Genomic DNA, 19,901 nt, shown 5'->3' on the forward strand with positions numbered 1-19,901 from the left:
GATTCAGGTGTGTTGACCAAGGTGAGATCTAAAACCTGCAGGGACACCGGCCCTCGTGGACTGAGATTGCCCACCCCTGCTCTAGCATGACAAGAATGAGCAGAGAAAAAAGCCAAAAAAGCAAAACTAATTTTAGGTTTCACAGTTTGGACAGTGGTTGAAACTGTGACCCTGTGACATCCAATCATGTTGTTGACATCTAATGATGTCTGCAGTCTGAAGCCTCGCTGTTTCAGAAGGTAGTTTGAGTGTTGTGTTGGTGTGAATTATGTCCTGCAGGTTTTAGATGTGTCCTTGATCCAACACAGCTGATTTAAATGGCTAAATGACCTCCTCAACATGTCTTGAAGTTCTCCAGAGGCCTGGTAATGAACTAATCATGTGATTCAGGTGTGTTGATCCAGGGTGAGATCTAAAACCTGCAGGACACCGGCCCTCGAGGCTTGCTGTGCAACACTTGTACACCCTTCTATCTTCAGTATCATGTCAAAGGGTTTTACTCCAAAGCTAGAGAGCTTATTGCCAAAAACCACCCGAGTCAAACACATGGAAAAAATATTATTTCTTAATAAAATAAACACAGTTACCATCACAGCAGTATTCATAAACACAATCACTCATGTCCACGCACACTAATCAAAACAAATTAGATGAATGAATGAACCACAGTGAAAAGAAAAATAAGATAAAATAAAACAGATTAAGGTGTTTTTATTTCTATTCTAGGCAGTGATCATTCCCACACTGGGACTGTAAGACAGCCAAGAGGTCCACGAAGACAAACTGCCATGGCTGCTATTGTCAAGGTTGTGCTGTGTGGCAAGAAGAGGTAGGACCCAAGAAGTAGGTGATGTCAAAAGTTGCAGGAGGCCCTTTGGGAAATATATTTTTCTACACATTATTAATTTTGTAACATGAACAGAGAACTTTTAGAGATGTACAGCTCTGGGTGTATTTTGCACACTGCCTTTGACTGTTGCAGGTGGTGAGAGCTTCCAGGAAGCTAAAACAGATTAAAATCTATTTTTATTTCCACCAGGTCTCTGGACAGAGACATATTTCATGTTGCAATACTTTGTTTAAAAAAAAAACATATCCAGAGGATTATTTAATTTATATAGAAGAGAATAGCCCTCTATTGTCATTGTACTTGTACAGCAAACTTATGGGTGCTTCACGCCAACTGTGCAGGAAGTAAAAATATATATATTTCTAAATAGTAATAGTAGTTAAGGTATTTTTATTTGTATTTAGTATAAGGTACCAACCATTAGCAAACATTATCATAAAAAATGTATTTATCCAAGCAGAATATTGACCCATGTTTGCACAGTGTCATATTTTTTGGGCTCGCATGGTTTGCAATATGAACGTGGTGGGGGCCACAGTGCTATTTTTCTTCACGGGGCCCCATATCACCCGGCGGCACCCCTGTGTGTATCGGCTTCCTGTATGAATACGAAAAACAGACCACGTGGTGTAAAAGCAGACTGCAGCTTCTTTTGTTCAAATCAATCAAACCGGAGACGGACAGAGAGCCGCTGAATCAGGAAATCGCCGGTATCTGATTTATTTTTAGTTGTGTAAAATTAATAATGATATTTTCCGAAATTACACAGATTGTACGTGGGCTTATTAAAAAATATTTCCAGCCAAGAAAACGTGGATAAAGTTTTATGTTGTATCATCGTTTTATAGAGTGTTTGTGTTTATGTCTTTATTTAAATGTGTGTTAGCATACAGTAGAGAGGTAACGTTAGCTTAATGAAACCTATCAAGTCGTCTATTTTTCCCATTTTATGCGACATTATTTTACGGTGGGTTCTAGAGTGTTGGTGTTTTTGTACAATATACAAACTTTGCGCAGCTTGTTTGTGTAGCGGCTAACTATTTAACTTCGTACGCCGTGCGTTAGCACATCAGCTAGCTTGGTACCCAACCATTATGTGAACAAAGAGCGACAGAGGTTAGCCGCTCAGCCTAATGAAGCTAGCAGCTAGCTCGTAAACTTAAACCGGTGCACTGTTATAGTTTGCTGTTTTTTGTGTGTGCGTAACAAGCTAGGTGGTTGTTTTTGTTTGTCTATTTCCCCCGACGCCAATGTCGAACAGCCGAGTATTAGACAGCCACTAAGAATGTAATTTAAGAAAACCGGACAAATTTTATTAGCTTGTACGTAACAATAGATATGAATTAGGGCTTCTTGAATGTGGCAAACTTATATAACGGCACACATAGTACTGGCAGCATCAAGTCAAGCTTGTGAACTTGTAGCCAGTGAAGTTCGCCAATTCTTAAGTTTAAGTTAACCAAAGACCGATTTGAAACATTTAGTTATTTTTAATAACGTCCATTCCGCCATAACCAGCCCACGAGTTTAATGAGTTGAGGTTTTTGGTAATTAACTTCTGCACAGTGTTTTTCCATTCACATCTTATTGTGTTGTGCTGTACTTCAAATAAGTGTTTCTGTAATTTAACACGTTAGTAGTTTTATTCAACAAGCCTTTGTTTGGTCTTTATCGCAGCCTTTGTTTCTTTGACAATTAAGTTTCCATGTGGTCTTAATAACACTTTGTGGTTTCTTCTTTTCCACAGAAAACAGCTTGAGTTTGAAAGATGCCACGCAAGAAGGTGACAGATGTCTCAGGGAATGGTGGGATGAAAAGGAAGCGAGCCAGCGGGAAAAGGAGAGAGAGGGATTTCAGCAGTGATGACGAGTTTGACTTTGAGCAGGAAAACAACAAGAAATCCGGCAAACCCACCACCAAGTCTGGTCTCCAACCGGTCACTGTGGCAGACGACGTGAAAGAGAAAATAGTGCGTTTGATCAAACAAAGACTGACTGGTTTTTGAAAGTTAGAGTGTTGTGTGTGACAAAGATTTCTCAGTTATTACCTGATAATGACCCTCAGTCAAACCGTTCGTCTTTGTTGTTTTTCATCAGCATGTGTGTTCGTGCTTTTTCCTTCTAGTACAGCCTGACCTGTAATATGAAATTTAGTCAGCATTTTTTCATCTGCTTTCTTATTTAAAAAGAAATACTCACAGTATGAAAAGTTTGTGTTAAAGCTGTTCCTGTTTGGTGATTGCTAAATAATAATACAAAATAAAACCTTCTTTTCCCTTTAACCCAGAAAATTTAGATTCATTTATTTATTGTTTATTCATTGTTTTTTAATTATTGTCCTCTTTTTGCAGAAACTCGAGTGCCCAAAGGTAAAGGGCCAACTGCTCATCTTTGGGGCAACCAACTGGGATTTGATTGGAAGAAAAGAGGTTCCCAAACAGCAAGGTGAGCACTATTCAAATGGCTATCATATAAAGTACCTGTGTCACAGGATAGTCAACTTTTTGTATGTCAGCATGGCCACGTAGTCATTTTCCATATTTTGGTGATGATGGCGTGATTAAGACGCTTCCTGAGGTTCTTGTACAGAGAGCGCACACTGTAGTCCTGAGCCTGTTAGACAAACTATTTATTATCAAGAAAAGGTTTCAGTGCGTAGTCAAAGCTACAAAATGTTATTTTTACATTTCTATTTCTATTCTGTTGAACAGTTCGTGTGTTGTTTGATACAAACACACCTTCCATGAGCTTCCATGGTGCTGGTAGTTGTAAGGTCAACCTATACTGTGCTTTAGGTCAAGGGTCACTGACCTTTGGTTAAACTGAGAGTTACTTGAAGGATACAGAGTAGTACAAGGTGCTACTTGTATGTCTTCAGTAACAAAGTTCAGCAGTTCACCTTTAGTGCTAGTATTTCTATCTGAGAATGGGTGACCTGATCACAGTTGTGTCGAGGATTCCCCAGAATAAATATTTGCAATTATTTGGGAAACGCAGATTTAAATATACAACATTATTTATTTGTGTAAATCTTCTGTATCAACATTTGAAAGTCGGTTTCCACTTGTGATATTTTTGTAAATATTTTGACAGTTTTGTATGAATGAACACATTTGTAGCATTTTGTCTAAAATCGCAACAATTTCTGTAACATTTTCTTTAAGAAATCATTAACTGTCACAACTTCAAATCATGTAACTTTTTTTATTATTATTATTTGAACTGATCACATTTTTGTACAATATTTGAGTTTAACAGAACTATGGTGTCTTTTACTGAAAACGTCTTTGTAAATATCTGTTAGTGGGAAGCCTGGTTTCCCACTAACAGATATGCTGTACACCAGGGTACTGTAATCTGGGCTATAATTACAATATAAATAACACTGCACCTCTGAGTGAGTCTTGTAGATGTGTGGAGCTCATTGTGTTAGGATTTTAATCTTGTCCAGTATCCAAGTTGAACTTAGCTGTTCAGCAGTGCATGTCGTGTACACTTACATGAAACGATTTCAAATGACTAACACACACAAGGCTAAAGTTGATCAAAGTCACTAAACCTGTTCTCAAACTCTTGCCCGAGTCTGTTTAAGACTTGAGCGTACTTGTCTGCAGCTTTGTCCAAAGTCCCAGATGCAGAAGCATTGTCATTCAGCACTGACTGCACAGAGGGAAAGTGCAGGACTTTTTTTCCTCCTCTATAAATGTACAGAGAGAATTTTCATCGTAGCTTTAAATGCATTTACAGCGAGATGTCTTCATCTTGGGTTTGCATTAACTCGTTGGATTCGTTCAAAAGTGACAAAAACACTGCCAAACTCGCCCCGCCTGCACCATCGGATCTTTGTGTTTCGTAACAGGTTACCATATTCAGCTAAAAGTTCCAGATGCTAATTTTGATCTCCGTGATGGGAGTCGTCATATTGCACATATCGCCTGCTGCTGAATGATGCGGGGTAATGTAGAAATGTTGGGAAATCTGTGTCGTTTTTACATTGCACAATGACGTCTGCATGTCCGCCTGTTCCATCTCTAGTTACTGTCAACAGATAGAAATAAGATGTGGTACCTTCCCCCCCCCCATGAAGAATCTCCTCACCATATTGTAGAAATTAAGTTCCTGTGTTGTTGTCTTCAGGGGCAGCAGGGGCAGAGAAATCATTGAACGTCGTCTAGACGAATATTATCAGCTGTGATATTCTGCTGCAGACTTGTTGCACTACAAGCTGAACCACTTGCACTTAACTAGATTCCAGTCACTCATCAAACTGGCCCCTAGTTGGACATCTGAGAGTGTGGAGACAACATCGGAACATGTTGAAAGCTTTAAGCATGTAACATTAGAGCAGTTTGAGTCACATTGATTGTCACTTTCGTTACAACCAGTTAAAAGTACTAACAGCTCATTGAAAATGATTCCTTGAAAATCTTGAGCCATCTTATTTCTATTTTATACTTTGCTTAATAGTCGTAAACGATAATCCTCCAGGCTTCCAGAGATCTTCAAGAACTCATGTCCATAAGAAGTAGGAACATAATCAAGCAAAGACTCAACACAGGATCTAAGAGATGCATCTGGCCTGTCAGTTGATCCGTCCACTGTATGGCAAGCCTCATCAGAAGTAGACGTGTGGCTGTCAAGAAGCCATTCTTTACCCTCTAGAGTCAATTTTTCTTGAATCCTGTCATCACTTTTGTTCAAGACAGAAATGGCAAAAATTCGATTTACTAAGGAAAACTCTCACAAGCTTCCTGAAATTCAGTGACAGCAGGTCTTAAGGAGTGACAAATGCAAATTTGCAATATCTAGTATCTATGGAGGAGGTCGAGAGAGATGCAGCAGTGTGTAAAAATGGTTTGAGGCTGCATTTCAACCAGTGGTTATGTGTGTTTGTCAAAACTGAACACAGAAAAGTACCATCAAAATTTTGATCCACCATCTGACACCATGACAGTGATCCCAAACATGCTACAGTGCAGTAACATCATACCTGGATAGAAAACACAATGAAACACTGTCAGGTATGGATTTGCATTACTGGAGCTCAGCTTCAGCATTATTGAAGCGCTGTGGTGTTATCTTCATAGAGGACAGCAAAGAACAAAGACACATCAAATATGCATTTTCAAGCTCATTAGAACTGCACTGTTTTTTTCATTTATATTTGCAAAACTTTCAATAAATGGCTGCACCCGTTTTCCAAACAACAAAAAGAAATTGGCTCAAGACTTTAAAGAAAAAGCAGTCTCTGTGCATGTGAGTGCTTTTGTTTGCTGTGTGGATGCTCTTGTCTTTACCTGACTGCTGTTCTCATTATTGTGCAGAACTGATGCAGGGGCATACAGACCCAGACAAAATCAATAAGCTTTTGATTAGTTTACATCTGCAGTAGAGAATGAGAAGTCAGTGGATGATGCAGCCTGTTCACTATGAACCGGCCGTACGCGTCACAGTCTGTGTGATCCTGGGGTTAAAAAAATCATTGCAGCCAAAGAGTCTGAAATAGGTTCATTCATGCTGATATCTGGACACCACATGAGTGAATGGGCTTGTTTATTTAACCAGCTGATGATGGTGTTAACTACATGGAGTGAGTGTATATATATTCCAATGAATTTGGTTATAACAAAGATTAAAAAAAATAAAAGTGCACATGACCCTGGGAGTGCTTGTATATGTGCACTGTTTGAAGTCAGATGGAAAAGATATCAGAACCTTAAACAGGCTGATTTTTGCTAAACGGCTCTAGTGGCACAGGGATGATACAAATGAATATCATCATTGTGAACTTACCGTAAAAACAACATAGGGAGGTCAGGCTGACCTGCGGCACTATTCCTGTAATCGCCATTAGAACCTTTTACTGGGAAAAGCTAGCAAAGTCCTCATCAAACCACCTGATCAACAAACACTGACGTGAAGAACCGCTGTTTGTTTTACACAGTGAAAAATCCTCCGTAAACCTTCAGAGATCGTATTGAAATCAGCAGATGAACTGTTAACTTAGCATGTTTAAATTACACAGCTCGCTGAAGGCCAAGCAAGGGTGAGTCTAAAGGGGGCCGTGGGCAGGATCAGACCACATTAACTTGAAATATTTTTCAGATTGAAATAATATAAAATATTGTGTTAATTAAATTGCATTTGATTAAAAATATATATTTTTTTCCACAGACAAATAAAAATGTTGACCTGCACTTGAGATTATTTATATATTTTTGCATTTAACAAAAATATTTTCTTTAGAAAATATATTTTGGACTTGGCACGTAAATACAATCATGTGTTGGGTTTTTTTTTTTTTTTTTTTTTTGGGACAATGTTGTGTGCAGTTAAACTATTACAAGTTAAACTAAGTTCTCCAAACCAATCGTGCACATTATTTATTACAAAGAAGCATTGTTACAAGAAATGATCAACCAAACACAAACTTCCTTTTTTGTGCTCCGTTTATAGAAATGTCAGCGTTCTTAAAGAATGCAGTGTTTATGAACAAAATAAGGTACAGAGGAAGCATTGTGCCAGCGTTGACAGCGTTGTGCATTTGTGTGTGTTGGGTCTTGACACGGGTTGTGTGTGTTTCTTAGCTGCTTTCCGCAACCTGGGCCAAAATCTCTGGGGCCCTCATCGTTATGGCTGTCTAAATGATGTCCAGGTTAGCTGCGTGGTGTCCGGCCCCTGTGCTGCTCACAGTCTCTTCATAACCACAGAGGGCAAGCTGTGGAGCTGGGGTAAGTAACATGCTCAGTGGTTGTCTGTGTTGGTTTGTGTTATGAGACACTGAGCTTGTGTTCCTGCTTCCTTAGGTCGGAATGACAAAGGTCAGCTGGGTCATGGAGACACCAAGCGCCTGGAAGCTCCCAAGTTAATCGAGGCCCTGGCAGAGCATGTTATTGTCTCTGTAGCCTGTGGACGCAATCACACCCTTGCACTCACAGGTAGGCTTCACTGGGGAGTGTGTGGGTTTTCCTTACACAACAGCAGCTGTTTTCAGTGGTTGTGCAGAACAGCCACAAGATCGTGTAATGCAGCCGCTTGTTGAAATGAAAAACCACTGCATTCTGGGATTGGATTATGCATTATTGGTTTGATTGCACAGGTCATCTAAGGAGGTTTCCAAACTGAAATCCAGTCAGTAATGGCTCTGTGCTTTTAACGTGTTTGCTGATGGTACTCTGTCTCCTCAGAGGATGGCGCTGTGTATTCATTTGGAGAGAACAAGCTGGGCCAGCTTGGTCAGGGAAACCAGACTGATGCAGTCCTCACCCCAGCACTGGTAAGCCAGGGTGTAACTCGTACTTTTCCTTCCTTTCTCATCTGTAAGTGTGCTGGTGTAGGTGTCACTGCTCGTCAAGTGAATACAGTTAATCTGCTGTACAATATTCCATAGCTTTTATGGTTTCAAAATAACAAAAACAAACTCAAAACAAATATATAAAATTATCAAACAAAATTGCTAATTAATGGGGCAGCAGTGCAGTGGCTTCATAGTTTACCTTAGAATCCTTTGGTTTAAAGCAGTGGTTCTTAACCTTGTTGGAGGTACCAAACCCCACCAGTTTCATATGCGCTTTCACTGAACCCCTCTTTAGTGAAAAATAAAATATCATTTTTTTCAAATTCAAGACATAGATATGTTTTTTACTGGTGCACAAAATGAGCCATGCATGTCACGGCGGAGGCTCTGCCGAACCCCTGAGACCAACTCACCGAACCCCTAGGGTTCGATCGAACCCAGGTTAAGAACCACTGGTTTAAAGGATTTCTTCAGCAATACAGTAACTCAGTGACAGTTGTCAGCATTTCCCCTGCTACACAGCAAACAATGACTGTTATGATAGGTAATTCTGCTAATCTTATTTTATTTGTCAATTACATTTTATAAATGTAGCAAATTGTTGCCTCAAGGCACTTTATATTGTAAGGTAAACACTCTACAATAATACAGAGAAAACCCCAATAATATGATTAATTACTCCTTTGATTAATTAATGCATTGATCTTAAATTATGATCAATGTGTATCAAATTCATTTTACATCATGGGTCACATACAGCCCACTTTGATCTTAAGTGGAGCGGTGAAGCACGCCCTTTCAGTCAAAGTAAAGTAACAATGCGGTTGAAAAAATTTGGGTGCACCCAACTTTTGTGCTAAGAAAAAAAGTTAGGTGCACCAGTGCAACCGTGGCAAAAAGTTAGTCTCAGGCCCTGTATAATGTATGGCAAACTGCTGGACCTGTAATAAAAAACAAACATACAGCACCTGGAATGATCTGAGAAACAGAGTCCCAGGGCCCTGGCTGAGCACCCTGCAGAGCTGTGATAAGTCAGCCGCAAAGGTAAACTTCAGAGAGCTTACCATTGCGGCTGACCTGTCCATTCCTCTAACCAGGGTCTCCTAACAGTCCCACCAGAGGCGATCATGTTGGTGAGGTTGTGGTGCCCACACACCCTGTCAGGTTGAGTGTGTGATTTCTTTTAAACGACTGCTGAAAACACATTTATGGGTTAGCGTTCCCTTAATCTTTTCCTCTTTATTTTGGGCTGTAGTTTACATCTAAGTGTGTACGTTGGAATGAATGTTTCACCCCATGTGGTTGGTCTGTATGTTTGAACATGTATACTTTTAATGTGTGTCTTTTATTCAAACTGTGAAGCACAAATTCAGTTTTAAAGTGTGATATACAAATAAAGTTATTGTTACTCGTGCTGAGCCATATCACTTCCTCTCTGACTGCCTGCTAGGCTATTTAAAAGTAGAATGGGAGAGAGAGCCTTCAGGTTTCAGGTCCCTTTTCTGTTGAACCAGCTTGAGATTTCAAGAGACGGATACACTTGTGGCTTTTAAGATTAAGCTTAAAGCATCATTTTTAATAAAGCTGGTTGGGGCTGGATCGGGTTACCCTGAAACCTCCCTTAGTTTTGCTGTGATGGGGTTAGGCTGCTGGGGTTGTCTGATTGTTGTGGTTTTCTCTCCATTATTTTAGGGTGCCAACATACAGTATTAAGCACTTCGAGGCAACTGTTGTGATTTGCTAATATAAATGAAACTGAATTGTGTTTCTCTCTAGATTTCCTACAATGGGCAGCCCCTGGTGAAGGTAGCTTGTGGTGCTGAATTCAGCATGGTGGTGGACTGCAAAGGAAACCTGTACTCATTCGGCTGCCCAGAGTATGGACAGCTGGGTAAGCTCTCAACACAGTGTTTTAATGTTTGTTTACAGTTTAAAAGGTCACTGTTTAAGACTGCGGAAGATTGTTTGCAGTCTCACCAGTTTTACTCCTCAGCGATTTGGGAGTTTTAAATTGTTACCATAGGTGCATCTACTAAAACTCATAGAGCAGTTTTAATTTCAGCGATCTCGACCTCAGGGTCAAGTTCAGAGGTCAAGTTTTCCGAAAATGTTGTGTATGTGTTAACTCAAGATTTTGAAATTGATACCGTAGGTGCATCTGTTTGGACAAGTTTGGGAGGGGGTTGGTAAATAAAGTGTTTTCATACTTAAACAAACTACACACTGACATTTTATATCGAGCCCATTACAGTTCACCATCACTGACATGTTTCAAAAAACCTTTCTTGCTGATTGATTCTAGAAAAGTGTAGTTAAATGCATGTAAATGATTTCCATCATGGTGAATTTCCCAGGTTAGACTTGGGCTGACAGCATGGACATCCAAGTTTGTGAATGTGATAACTTGAGAATGAGGTGGCATAGGATTCTGACATGGATATGTATCATTTAGACACAGTAGTGTAGTTTGTGCACTAGAAAGCACTGATGTGTCGGGAACGATAAACTCCGTTCTTAGTTTTTTATTGTTCTGCATCTCTGTCACTGCAGGCCACAACAGTGATGGAAAGTTCATAGCTCGTGCCCAGCGCATTGAGTTCGACTGTGAGCTCATCCCTCGTCGTGTCGCGATATTCATTGAGAAGTCCAAGGATGGCCAGATCATGCCTGTGCCTAACGTGGTTGTGAGAGATGTGGCCTGCGGGGCTAATCACACGGTGAGAGGTTTCCCAGAAGTCTTAACAGGACCAAATCAAATTAGATGGCCAGCGATTTATTAATTTCTTTATTCTTTAATTTTGCAAAAGGGTTTACAAACTGCTGCTGTTTGTGTTTTCAGCTGGTGCTGGACTCTCAGAAGCGCGTGTTCACCTGGGGCTTTGGTGGCTATGGGCGCCTCGGTCATACCGAGCAGAAGGATGAGATGGTTCCCCGGCTGGTCAAGCTGTTTGACTTTCCTGGCCGTGGTGGCAGTCAGATCTATGCAGGCTACCAATGTTCGTTTGCTGTCAGCGAGATGGGTATGTCACATTGCAACAAGATCTCTGAACAGTCTCGCTCAAGTAGGTTGCATGAACATTGATACTGTTAGTTTTCACAGATTCTTGTTTAACTTGGATGTTCAGGAAAGTGAAGTCAGGTTTCATGCAGAACTGCCTCTAAGTAAGAAGAGTCCTTCCAGTCCATTCCATCAACAGTTTAGACAAGCCGAATGCATTTTAGAAACAAGTCTCATGGAGTTAAAATGTAACTTTGTAGCTGCACAGAGCAAATTTGTTTGAAGGAAATTAGGAGCATGAAAGGGGCGCCTGTCAGTCTGCTCATACTTTAGACTTGTGTTGTAGTCATTTGCATAAGATTACACTGGCAGAGCGAAGAATTAAGTCAATTAAATATAAATCAGTTCTTCAATATAAAGAGGATGGACTACCTCAGACGTCACTGAAGCAGAAGACTATCTGATGATGACGTGTATGCCATTCAGACCCTAGTGGACTTGAAGAACAAAAACTGTACCACGACTATTCCCTGCTACACAAAGCCATTACAAGCTGTGATTATTTTTTTCCATTTTTAATGTATTCAAATTGTTGAAACCATAAAGAAGTAATCGTGCCTAAGGTAACAAATAAATTTAAAAAAAAGAAAAAAAAGAAAGGCTTCTTTAACTTTCTGTCTTCTACAGAGAGAAGAAACTTTTTTTTTTACTTTGCAAGGTTATTTACAGAAACTAAAATTTCAATGAGAGGTGTGAGAGGAGCACACATATAAATCTGTACATGTTGTATTTTACAGGGGGGCTGTTTTTCTGGGGGGTGACCAATACTTCTAGAGAGTCAACCATGTACCCCAAAGCTGTGCAGGATCTTTGTGGCTGGAAGATCCGCAGCCTGGCATGTGGGTGAGTGCTGTCGTTACTTTGTTTTTTTTCTTTGCTTTTGGTTTTTATTACCCTTCAGCCATAAAAGCCTGATTGAGTATTGTGGGGACCCCACCAGGTGGGTGGACAGCGTGGACAGCTTGTTGATGTGATAACTAAAGAACAAGCTGATGCAGATTCATACCATAGATGATCCACAAGATCAGAAGGCACGTTTTCTGAAAATATTGTGAACGTGATAAGTCAGGAAGGAAGTCGCCTAGGATTTTCAAATTGATGCCATAGGTGCTGCTAAGGGGTACCACTCACAGCCGGCAGTATTTTTTGGTTTTGGGATTATCTTGCCCTAATTGGACAGTTCCTCAGGGTCAGTTCTCTCACACTTTGATTTAGACTCAACTTTGTAGGTTCACTGTGCGCGCACGCACACACACACACGCACACTGTAATATATTATCATATGCATATTCAAGTCAATTTAACCTATATAGGTCCAAATCAAAACAACAGTTGGGCATTATATTGTAAGGCAGCGGTCCCCAACCCCCCGGGCCTCGGACCGGTACCGGTCTGTGAGTCGTTTGGTATCGGGCCGCGAGAGTTGAGGCTCAGGTGTGAAATGTATGATTTTCAGGGTTTTTATCGGTTTTCAGTGTTATTTTATTATCGTTTTTATCGTTAACTCAGTTTTCCTGGGTCTTTTCACGTGTGTTATGAATAAATTGTCTTTTTTTCGGTACCGGTACTAGTTTTATTTTGTTGTATTTATCCGCGACACCTTAAAGGCCGGTCCGCGAAAGTATTGTCGGGCATAAACTGGTCCGTGGCGCAAAAAAGGTTGGGGACCGCTGTTGTAAGGTAAAGACCCTACAATAATACAGAGAAAACCCCAACAATCACATGACCTCCTTTGAGCAACCACTTTGGCAACAGTGGGAAGGAAAAACTTTCCTTTGAAAGGAAGAAACTTCTGGCAGAACAAGGTTCAGGAATAACTGATTAAATGAAGAGTGGCGTAAAAACACAGTGAACGAAAAAAGAGAGTGAAGAAAAAACACTCGTCACGGGAAGCCTTCAGCAGCATAAGACCTATTGTAGTAAACGTAGTGAGGGTATTTGCCTCCAGACTGAGAACTGGTTCCACAGAAGAGGTGCCAGGAAGCTGAAGGAAACCCAAATAAGCCTGCAGTCTGAAAGCCAAATGCTCTTTTGGGGTGATACGGTACTATGAGGTCTTTAAGATAAGATGGGGCGTCATTATTCAACACCCTATATGTGTAATATATATATGCATAGTACTTACATTATATGTATTGTAAAGCACTTTTAATAGTGTTTTACATACACTTTTGGGACTGTTTGTTGTTGTTTTCTTATCTACATCCGGAGCTCTGACTCTGTTTGCATGTTTGTATTGATCAGGAAGAGCAGCATCATCATTGCTGCAGATGAGAGTACAATCAGCTGGGGACCCTCGCCCACATTTGGAGAGCTGGTAAGAGTCATTATGAGACATCACGTGTCCAGTGTTCACAGCTTTGTAGGCCATCATCTACATAATCTGTTGTTGTTTTAAACCTGAACAAAAAACACACAGAACAATAGTTCTGTTTGGTTAAAATAGTAGTTTAGTTAAAATAAAATTAAAATTTAGTTAGTTAAAATATCAATATTTCATGAGACAAAATAAAACGATTGAAATTACATAGGTGCTCTTTTGTGCTTATAAAATCTGTCAAATAAAAAATGTGATGCCTTCAAATTACAGAAACAAAAGTCTAGTTAGTGACTGTAAAAACTACTGACCAATAACAGTCACAGGTGTCACAGCTGGTGTGTGGGGAGACGTTGGCATGCAGAGTGTAAAACAGTCTTAATTCTGCAGTGGATGATTCTTCAGCTGGTGGAATAAATTCATGCCACTGCTCCCTTTTGCAGCAATTACTGTACAATATAAAGCGCCTTGAGGCGACTTTTGTTGTGATTTGGCGCTATATAAATAAAATTGAATTGAGGAAAAAAAAAAAATTGAATAGTTTTACAGCACGTTTTGGAAATTACCGCATTTTGTTTGATATCCTCCTTAAAATGAGCGAGCGAGTCTCGTTCATTGCTCGTCTGAAACTCCCCCAGACAACTTAATATTGCCATGGCAATTTATACTCGATGGTTATGATAAAGTCATTTAAGCCATCGTGCGTGGAAAAACTCACAATACACTGATTATATTCAATATATCGCCGACCCCTGCTGCATGCTGGGTTTTCAGTGGGAGAAACTGAGACTGAAGAAGTTGCCTGGATAAGTGAAGAAATGTTTGTCCCACTGAAAACATCAAGATGAACAGAATCAACTTACAGGGTATACAAACTAGACATAGTTGGAAAAAAATTTAATTTCTGTCAAATTTCTTTTATTGGTTAAGAGCTACCTTTTTTAAATGTGAAATTGATCTTTTTCCAGTTTAAGAAATCTCGTCTTTGAGCCACAAAAACGTGGGGAAGTCAAAAGTGACCTCCAGAGAAGGAGGATATATCTTCCTAACAGAGAACGACTTGTAATCTACAAGGGAACAAGCGGAACCCCCAAAAATAGCGATGAAAAGCTCCGCATTTACCTGTGTCCCTAAAACCTTAGACATGATCATGAAGTAGTCAGTCCATCATTTGACACCAGGAATGGAAACATGTGGCTCAGGCTGCAAGAAGAGGCATTACATCGGTCAGTTATTTTGGAATCAGTTTTGACAGTCCAGACTGAAATGGACCTGACATGTTAAACTGAGAGAGTTGCAACTTGGCACAGGTTGCACTTCATTGTATACTAAGGACAATTTTATCCCACCGTTGACCTGTCAGCCTGATTCCAGCCTTCTGCTACCAGGCATTTTTGGTTTTGACTAGAGATGGCACGATACCACTTTTTTATTACCGATACCATAAATCTGAATATCTGCCGATACCGATATGAATCCGATATAGTGTGTTTTTTAATCAATAAAACTGTTTTTTTAATATCTTGCTGCATTTTGTATAAGTTCATACTCAAGTTTAAATAAACAACAACACTAAAGCTATTCTGTTATACCTGTATGTAAAAAATACACTGCACCCAAAATATTTCATAGTTCAGCAACACTGATCAATCTAATAAACTTAAACCTGCTCCATCCTCCCTATTCTGGTATTTTAAAGAGTACTTAGCAGAAATATTAAGCAACCTAACTAATAGGGTTGCAAACTGCCAGCAAAAAAAATAGGGAACCACCCTCCACCTCATGATGCTTAATCAATGTAATCAACTTTAATTTGATGCAGGGTGGAAAAAAAAATGCACAGAAATAAATTATTTTTCAAGAATAATTAAATAGATTCAACATCTTTCTTCAACAGAATTGCAGACTGCACAGATGGTACCTTCCCAAAGGAAAAAGTACTATAGCTTACTAGGGTATATTAGACTTAACAGTTACTATATACAGTAATGGACTTCTATACATTTTACATCAGATTAAAACTTTGGGTGTAAGATTCAGATAATTATTTATTAAAAGCTAGACATTTTAAATGAGAATAAGAAAGAAAAGTATGTCTTTGTGCCCCTTTTCCTGTTAATGCCCTATCGGCCCCTGGCTAAACTTTGCTAGATCCGCCCCTGCACAGTTACCAGCCGTCAGCTACGTGAAAAGGATCCTGGTGTAGAAAGTAATATTAAATGCATTCTAACAACAGCTTATCAAGCTTAAACGTGCTGCTGTTGTTCAGCCGCTGGTTTCCTCTTTCTGGTGCAAAGTGGGCCAAAAACAAAGAAGAGAGACGGACTCGCGACAGAAAAGCCGATCAGCTGATCATTGATCAGTTTCACGATTGAAGTAGCGGCAGGAGAGGGAGAGAGAGAGGCAGTCGCTCCATATATCGGTTGTTAAGCTTAACACGGGAACGCTTTACAAACATTCAGAGATGAACTTACTCACTTGCTTTACTTCTCTCTGGGATAACTTCCTCGGAGATGAAATGCTGGTTTGGTAGCGAGGCTACAAATACACACAGCCGCTCTATCACATGAGCACACTGCTCCAACGTGCTACGGTTATGAGCCGAGTTACGCCGTGTCGCAAGTTTTGTGAGGTGCTTTTTTTTTTATATTTAATGGATCGGATTACATTTTTTATTTCTGGCCGATATCCGATCCAGTAATTTAGGTCAGTATCGGACCGATACCGATACGTAATATCGGATCGGTCCATCTCTAGTTTTGACTGCAGTATGAGTATCCAGGGCCATCAGTGTGTTGTATAGTTTGCGAAGTCGAAAGACTAGAAGACCGATGGCTGTTCAGTAAGCAGCGAGGGAAAACGGGGAAAAAGGATGCAAAACAACTAACTTAGTACTTAATTTACCTTAATATAACTTTAAATAAGTGGGACACAGGAAAATTAAAGTCGGAGGATGAATTGGAAAACGGTCATAAGACTCCATGCTGTCGTTCTGTGTTACATTGAAACTTTGTAGTGTGCTGTAGTCTTGCTACAGTCTCCACATCTCTTTGACATTCACATGAAGATGAATTTGACCAGTGACTTGCTTCCAAATTCGAACAATGTTTATGCAAGTGAAATATTGCTTGTGAATATTGTCTGTTTTGTTGTAAGCTAGGAGATGAACATTGATCACATCTGTCATTGATCTTGCAGGGATACGGAGACACCAAACCCAAATCTTCCACCACCGCCCAGGAGGTAAAGACCTTGGATGGCATCTACATTGAGCAGGTAAATGGACAAGGTGGTAACTATTTGAAGTAGAGTCATTAAGATGCATACTGTTACAGTCGCCATTGATCAAATTAAGCATTGCCAAAGTTTCACATAATTAGAATGTGTGAATGTATGAGTGATCCGATCCATAGTTTGAGACAGTCTTGGATTTGTACTGGGGCGGTTGTGGCTCAGGTGGTAGAACGTGGCCTGATTGCTCAGCTACCAATCAGAAGGTCGTAGAGTCAATCCCAGACTCACAAAAACTCAAGTATTCTTGGGCAAGATACTGAACCCTGATTTGCATATGTTTGTGTGTGTCTTATAAGTTATATGTGCATAGGGGTAGATAAACCGTAGAATGTGTGTGACATTGCATTGAATAAAAGTAAAAATGTAAATAAGTGTTAAATCAGCCCTAGTTTGCCTGTACTCAGCTTCAGTAGTGATGTGTCCTTAAACCTGTAGACTAATTGCTACACGTTGTAGCAATTAATAATGATGATAATAACTAATAGTAATAGGGGGGTGGTCTGATTGTTGGGGTTTTCTGTTTTGCTGTAGGCGCTTTACCTTACAATGTACAGTTCCTTGGGGCATCTGTTGTTGTGATGTGGTGGTATATAAATAAAACTGAGCTAAATTAAATTGAAAAAGCATACGACGAAAGTGCGTGTGTGACTGGGTGTGCATGGGTGAATGAGGCGGGTTGTACAAAGCGCTTTGAATACTCGGGTAGATTTAAGAAGTGCCATATAAGAACCTGTCTATTTACCACGAAGCAGGGAAATGTCCTTCTCTTTCAAATAATGTGCATGTTGTTTTTCCAGGTGGTGATGGGTTACTCTCACTCTCTGGTCATTGCTAGACAGGATACTCAGCAGGAACAGGAGAAACTGAAAAAGCTGCCTGAGTACAATCCCCGAACAATCTGAAGGGCCCACCAGCAGTGACACCTCAACCCGTTTCACAGAGCAGAGGAACAACCATGTGATCAGCAGGAATACCTGACCTGTTCAGCCGCTACTAGTCACAGCATCGTGCTTGTGGGATGGTTGAGTTGAGGGGAGAGGTGTTCACGAGTCTGAAGGTTATCCACACATCTCGACTCCCAACAGACTCCACAACAATTTGGACACTCAAATCAGAGAAGATGGGACTGGAGACTGACAGATGCTCTGGATGGTCCAGCTCTCACAATGAATGGTCACGATATCTTTATTTCCCAATGAGCCTGCAACGGTTTGCTCTAAGCACATCTCATCCAGCAAAGTTGTGCTTCCCAAAAACCCATTCCAGTTTCTTTTGTCATTCATGTCGGGTCTCTTAATTCTGTTTGTTTGTTTCAGTATTGATAGTTGTGACATTTACAGGTGCTACTCCAGGACCCCTCGGTCTTTTCCTACTGGGGGCATTTTAAAGACCAACACTCCATACCTGTGCCTTTTTCTACATGTATGTTCAGGTTATGGAATTCTTGTTTATTTGGTTCCGAGGATCAGCTGATCCGTCTTGTCTGTGACCGAGTGTATGCGACTGCTGCAGATTATAATCAGGATTTGGAACATACACTGTGTCTCATTTTGAATACTTGCAGTAATACGCTTCCATATAGTGCACTTAAGTACTTGCAGACTGCATTAAGGTTGACAGGATGGTGTTTACTCAGATTAAACACAGTTGGTTGTATTCTCTCCCAAGATCACTAACTAAAGTTGTCTTGATGTTTGGCAGCCATCTTGGTACTGCCTAAGGGCAACTATTCTGAAGCTTCTTTTGATTGAATAGAAGGTTTGACTTTAATGTTCACCAGGACCAAACTGCATGCATAGAATCTCAAGTCAAATCTGATTAAAACGCTTTAGACTGCCCCAGAATGACGTTTAAAAAGCTTTGGAGCATCCACATACAGTTTGACAACACCACAGCTTTATTAACAGCTGCCAACAGTCTGAAAAATGCCAAGCTGATTCTTGTTATGGATATACAGGAAACTAAGAAAAGATGATCTGGTGCAACAACACGGATGGCTCGTATGCATCCTGGTCCAGCTGTTGAGTATACCATTCAGGTACTCTGTTTACTCTATGCAGTCGCACTTGTCAATGTGAGCACACTTATGCATTAAACAGTAAGTGTATGGAAGAATATTACCTGAGACACAGCAGTCATGTTCTGTGCACTTCATGTTGATGTTACATTCCTTGTTTCTTCAATGTTTGCATCAATGATGCGCACCTCAGTCCTTCCAAGACCATAGAGTCTCTTAGCTCTTTTTTTTTCACTTGCTTATTTCATTAAGTTTAACTATTACAGCTCTAAGCGATTTCACAAACAGGTCAGAACCTTCAAAACCACCAATGCACTGTCTAAACTAGTTCGACGTGATAAGGTGCAGTGCGTTCTTTTTTTAATGGTGAAATTTCTCTGGGTATTATGTTTTTGTTTGGTTTGTTTCTTGCTTTTTTATTTCATTGAAATGGTTGAATAAAGATTCCTGTAAATCAGTTTCTGTGCAGTCCAGCCATCAGATTAACCAAAACGATTCAGCCATCCATCCACCTCAGAGGTGGGGAGGTTGATGGGGATGGTGTGTGAATGGTGGCCTGTTCAGTTTTATTTGGACAGCACCAAACAACAACAGTTGCCTCATGGTGCTTTATTTTGTAAGGTTAAGACTATCCGAAAATCCAAACAATCTCATGTCCTCTATGAGAAAGCACTTTGGTGACAGTGGGAAAGAGTAACTCCCTTTTAACATTAAGCCTACAGCAGAACCAGGCTCAGGGAGGGGCGCTCATGACGAAGACAGGACAACAATGCAGTGGAAGAAAACCAGAGATAAATGGTGACTGGTTTAATGCAGAGTAGTATAGAAGCGGGGGTTCCGTCACATCAAATGAAGCCCCCCAGCAGTGTAACTAACTGGTCACCGGATCCAGCCCCTAACTATATGCTTTATTGAATACTTACATAGTTTTCAGCCTAATCCAAAAGGGAGAGAGGGCATCTTGTTTTCCAAATCCAAACTGGGAGCTGGGTCCACAGAAGAGGGGCCTGAAAGGTGGAGGCGCTGCCTCCTGTTCTACTTTTAAATACTCTAGGAACAAGTAAATTAA

General features: G+C 40.3%; 1 protein-coding gene across 2 annotated transcripts; it reads left to right on the forward strand.

Moving 5' to 3' along the window:
* The first annotated feature begins 1,408 nt into the window (after window positions 1-1,408).
* Window positions 1,409-19,290, forward strand: rcc2 (regulator of chromosome condensation 2). 2 transcript variants are annotated; one of them, XM_031726711.2, is made up of 13 exons: window positions 1,409-1,560; window positions 2,598-2,819; window positions 3,201-3,294; window positions 7,437-7,580; window positions 7,656-7,787; window positions 8,037-8,125; window positions 9,923-10,037; window positions 10,697-10,863; window positions 10,986-11,166; window positions 11,942-12,047; window positions 13,449-13,521; window positions 16,720-16,797; window positions 17,613-19,290. In XM_031726711.2, the coding sequence occupies exons 2-13, from the start codon at window positions 2,619-2,621 to the stop codon at window positions 17,715-17,717; spliced, it is 1,485 nt and encodes a 494-aa protein (XP_031582571.1). In that variant the 5' UTR covers window positions 1,409-1,560; window positions 2,598-2,618; the 3' UTR covers window positions 17,718-19,290. The 2 variants fall into 2 exon arrangements, with proteins under 2 accessions (XP_031582571.1, XP_039460709.1); XM_039604775.1 differs by lacking the exon at window positions 1,409-1,560 and adding an exon at window positions 1,728-1,817.
* The last annotated feature ends 611 nt before the right edge of the window (window positions 19,291-19,901 follow it).

The sequence above is a fragment of the Oreochromis aureus genome, linkage group 20 (assembly GCF_013358895.1).
Source record: "Oreochromis aureus strain Israel breed Guangdong linkage group 20, ZZ_aureus, whole genome shotgun sequence".
In the NCBI taxonomy this organism is placed as follows: Eukaryota; Metazoa; Chordata; class Actinopteri; order Cichliformes; family Cichlidae; genus Oreochromis; species Oreochromis aureus.

Excerpts from the sequence above, each read along its gene's own strand:
- rcc2 (XM_031726711.2), top strand. The coding sequence starts at position 2,619 with ATGCCACGCAAGAAGGTGACAGATGTCTCAGGGAATGGTGGGATGAAA. Across the intron at positions 7,788-8,036 it reads TCACACCCTTGCACTCACAG|AGGATGGCGCTGTGTATTCA; the intron begins GTAGGCTTCACT and ends CTGTCTCCTCAG. Across the intron at positions 8,126-9,922 it reads CAGTCCTCACCCCAGCACTG|ATTTCCTACAATGGGCAGCC; the intron begins GTAAGCCAGGGT and ends GTTTCTCTCTAG.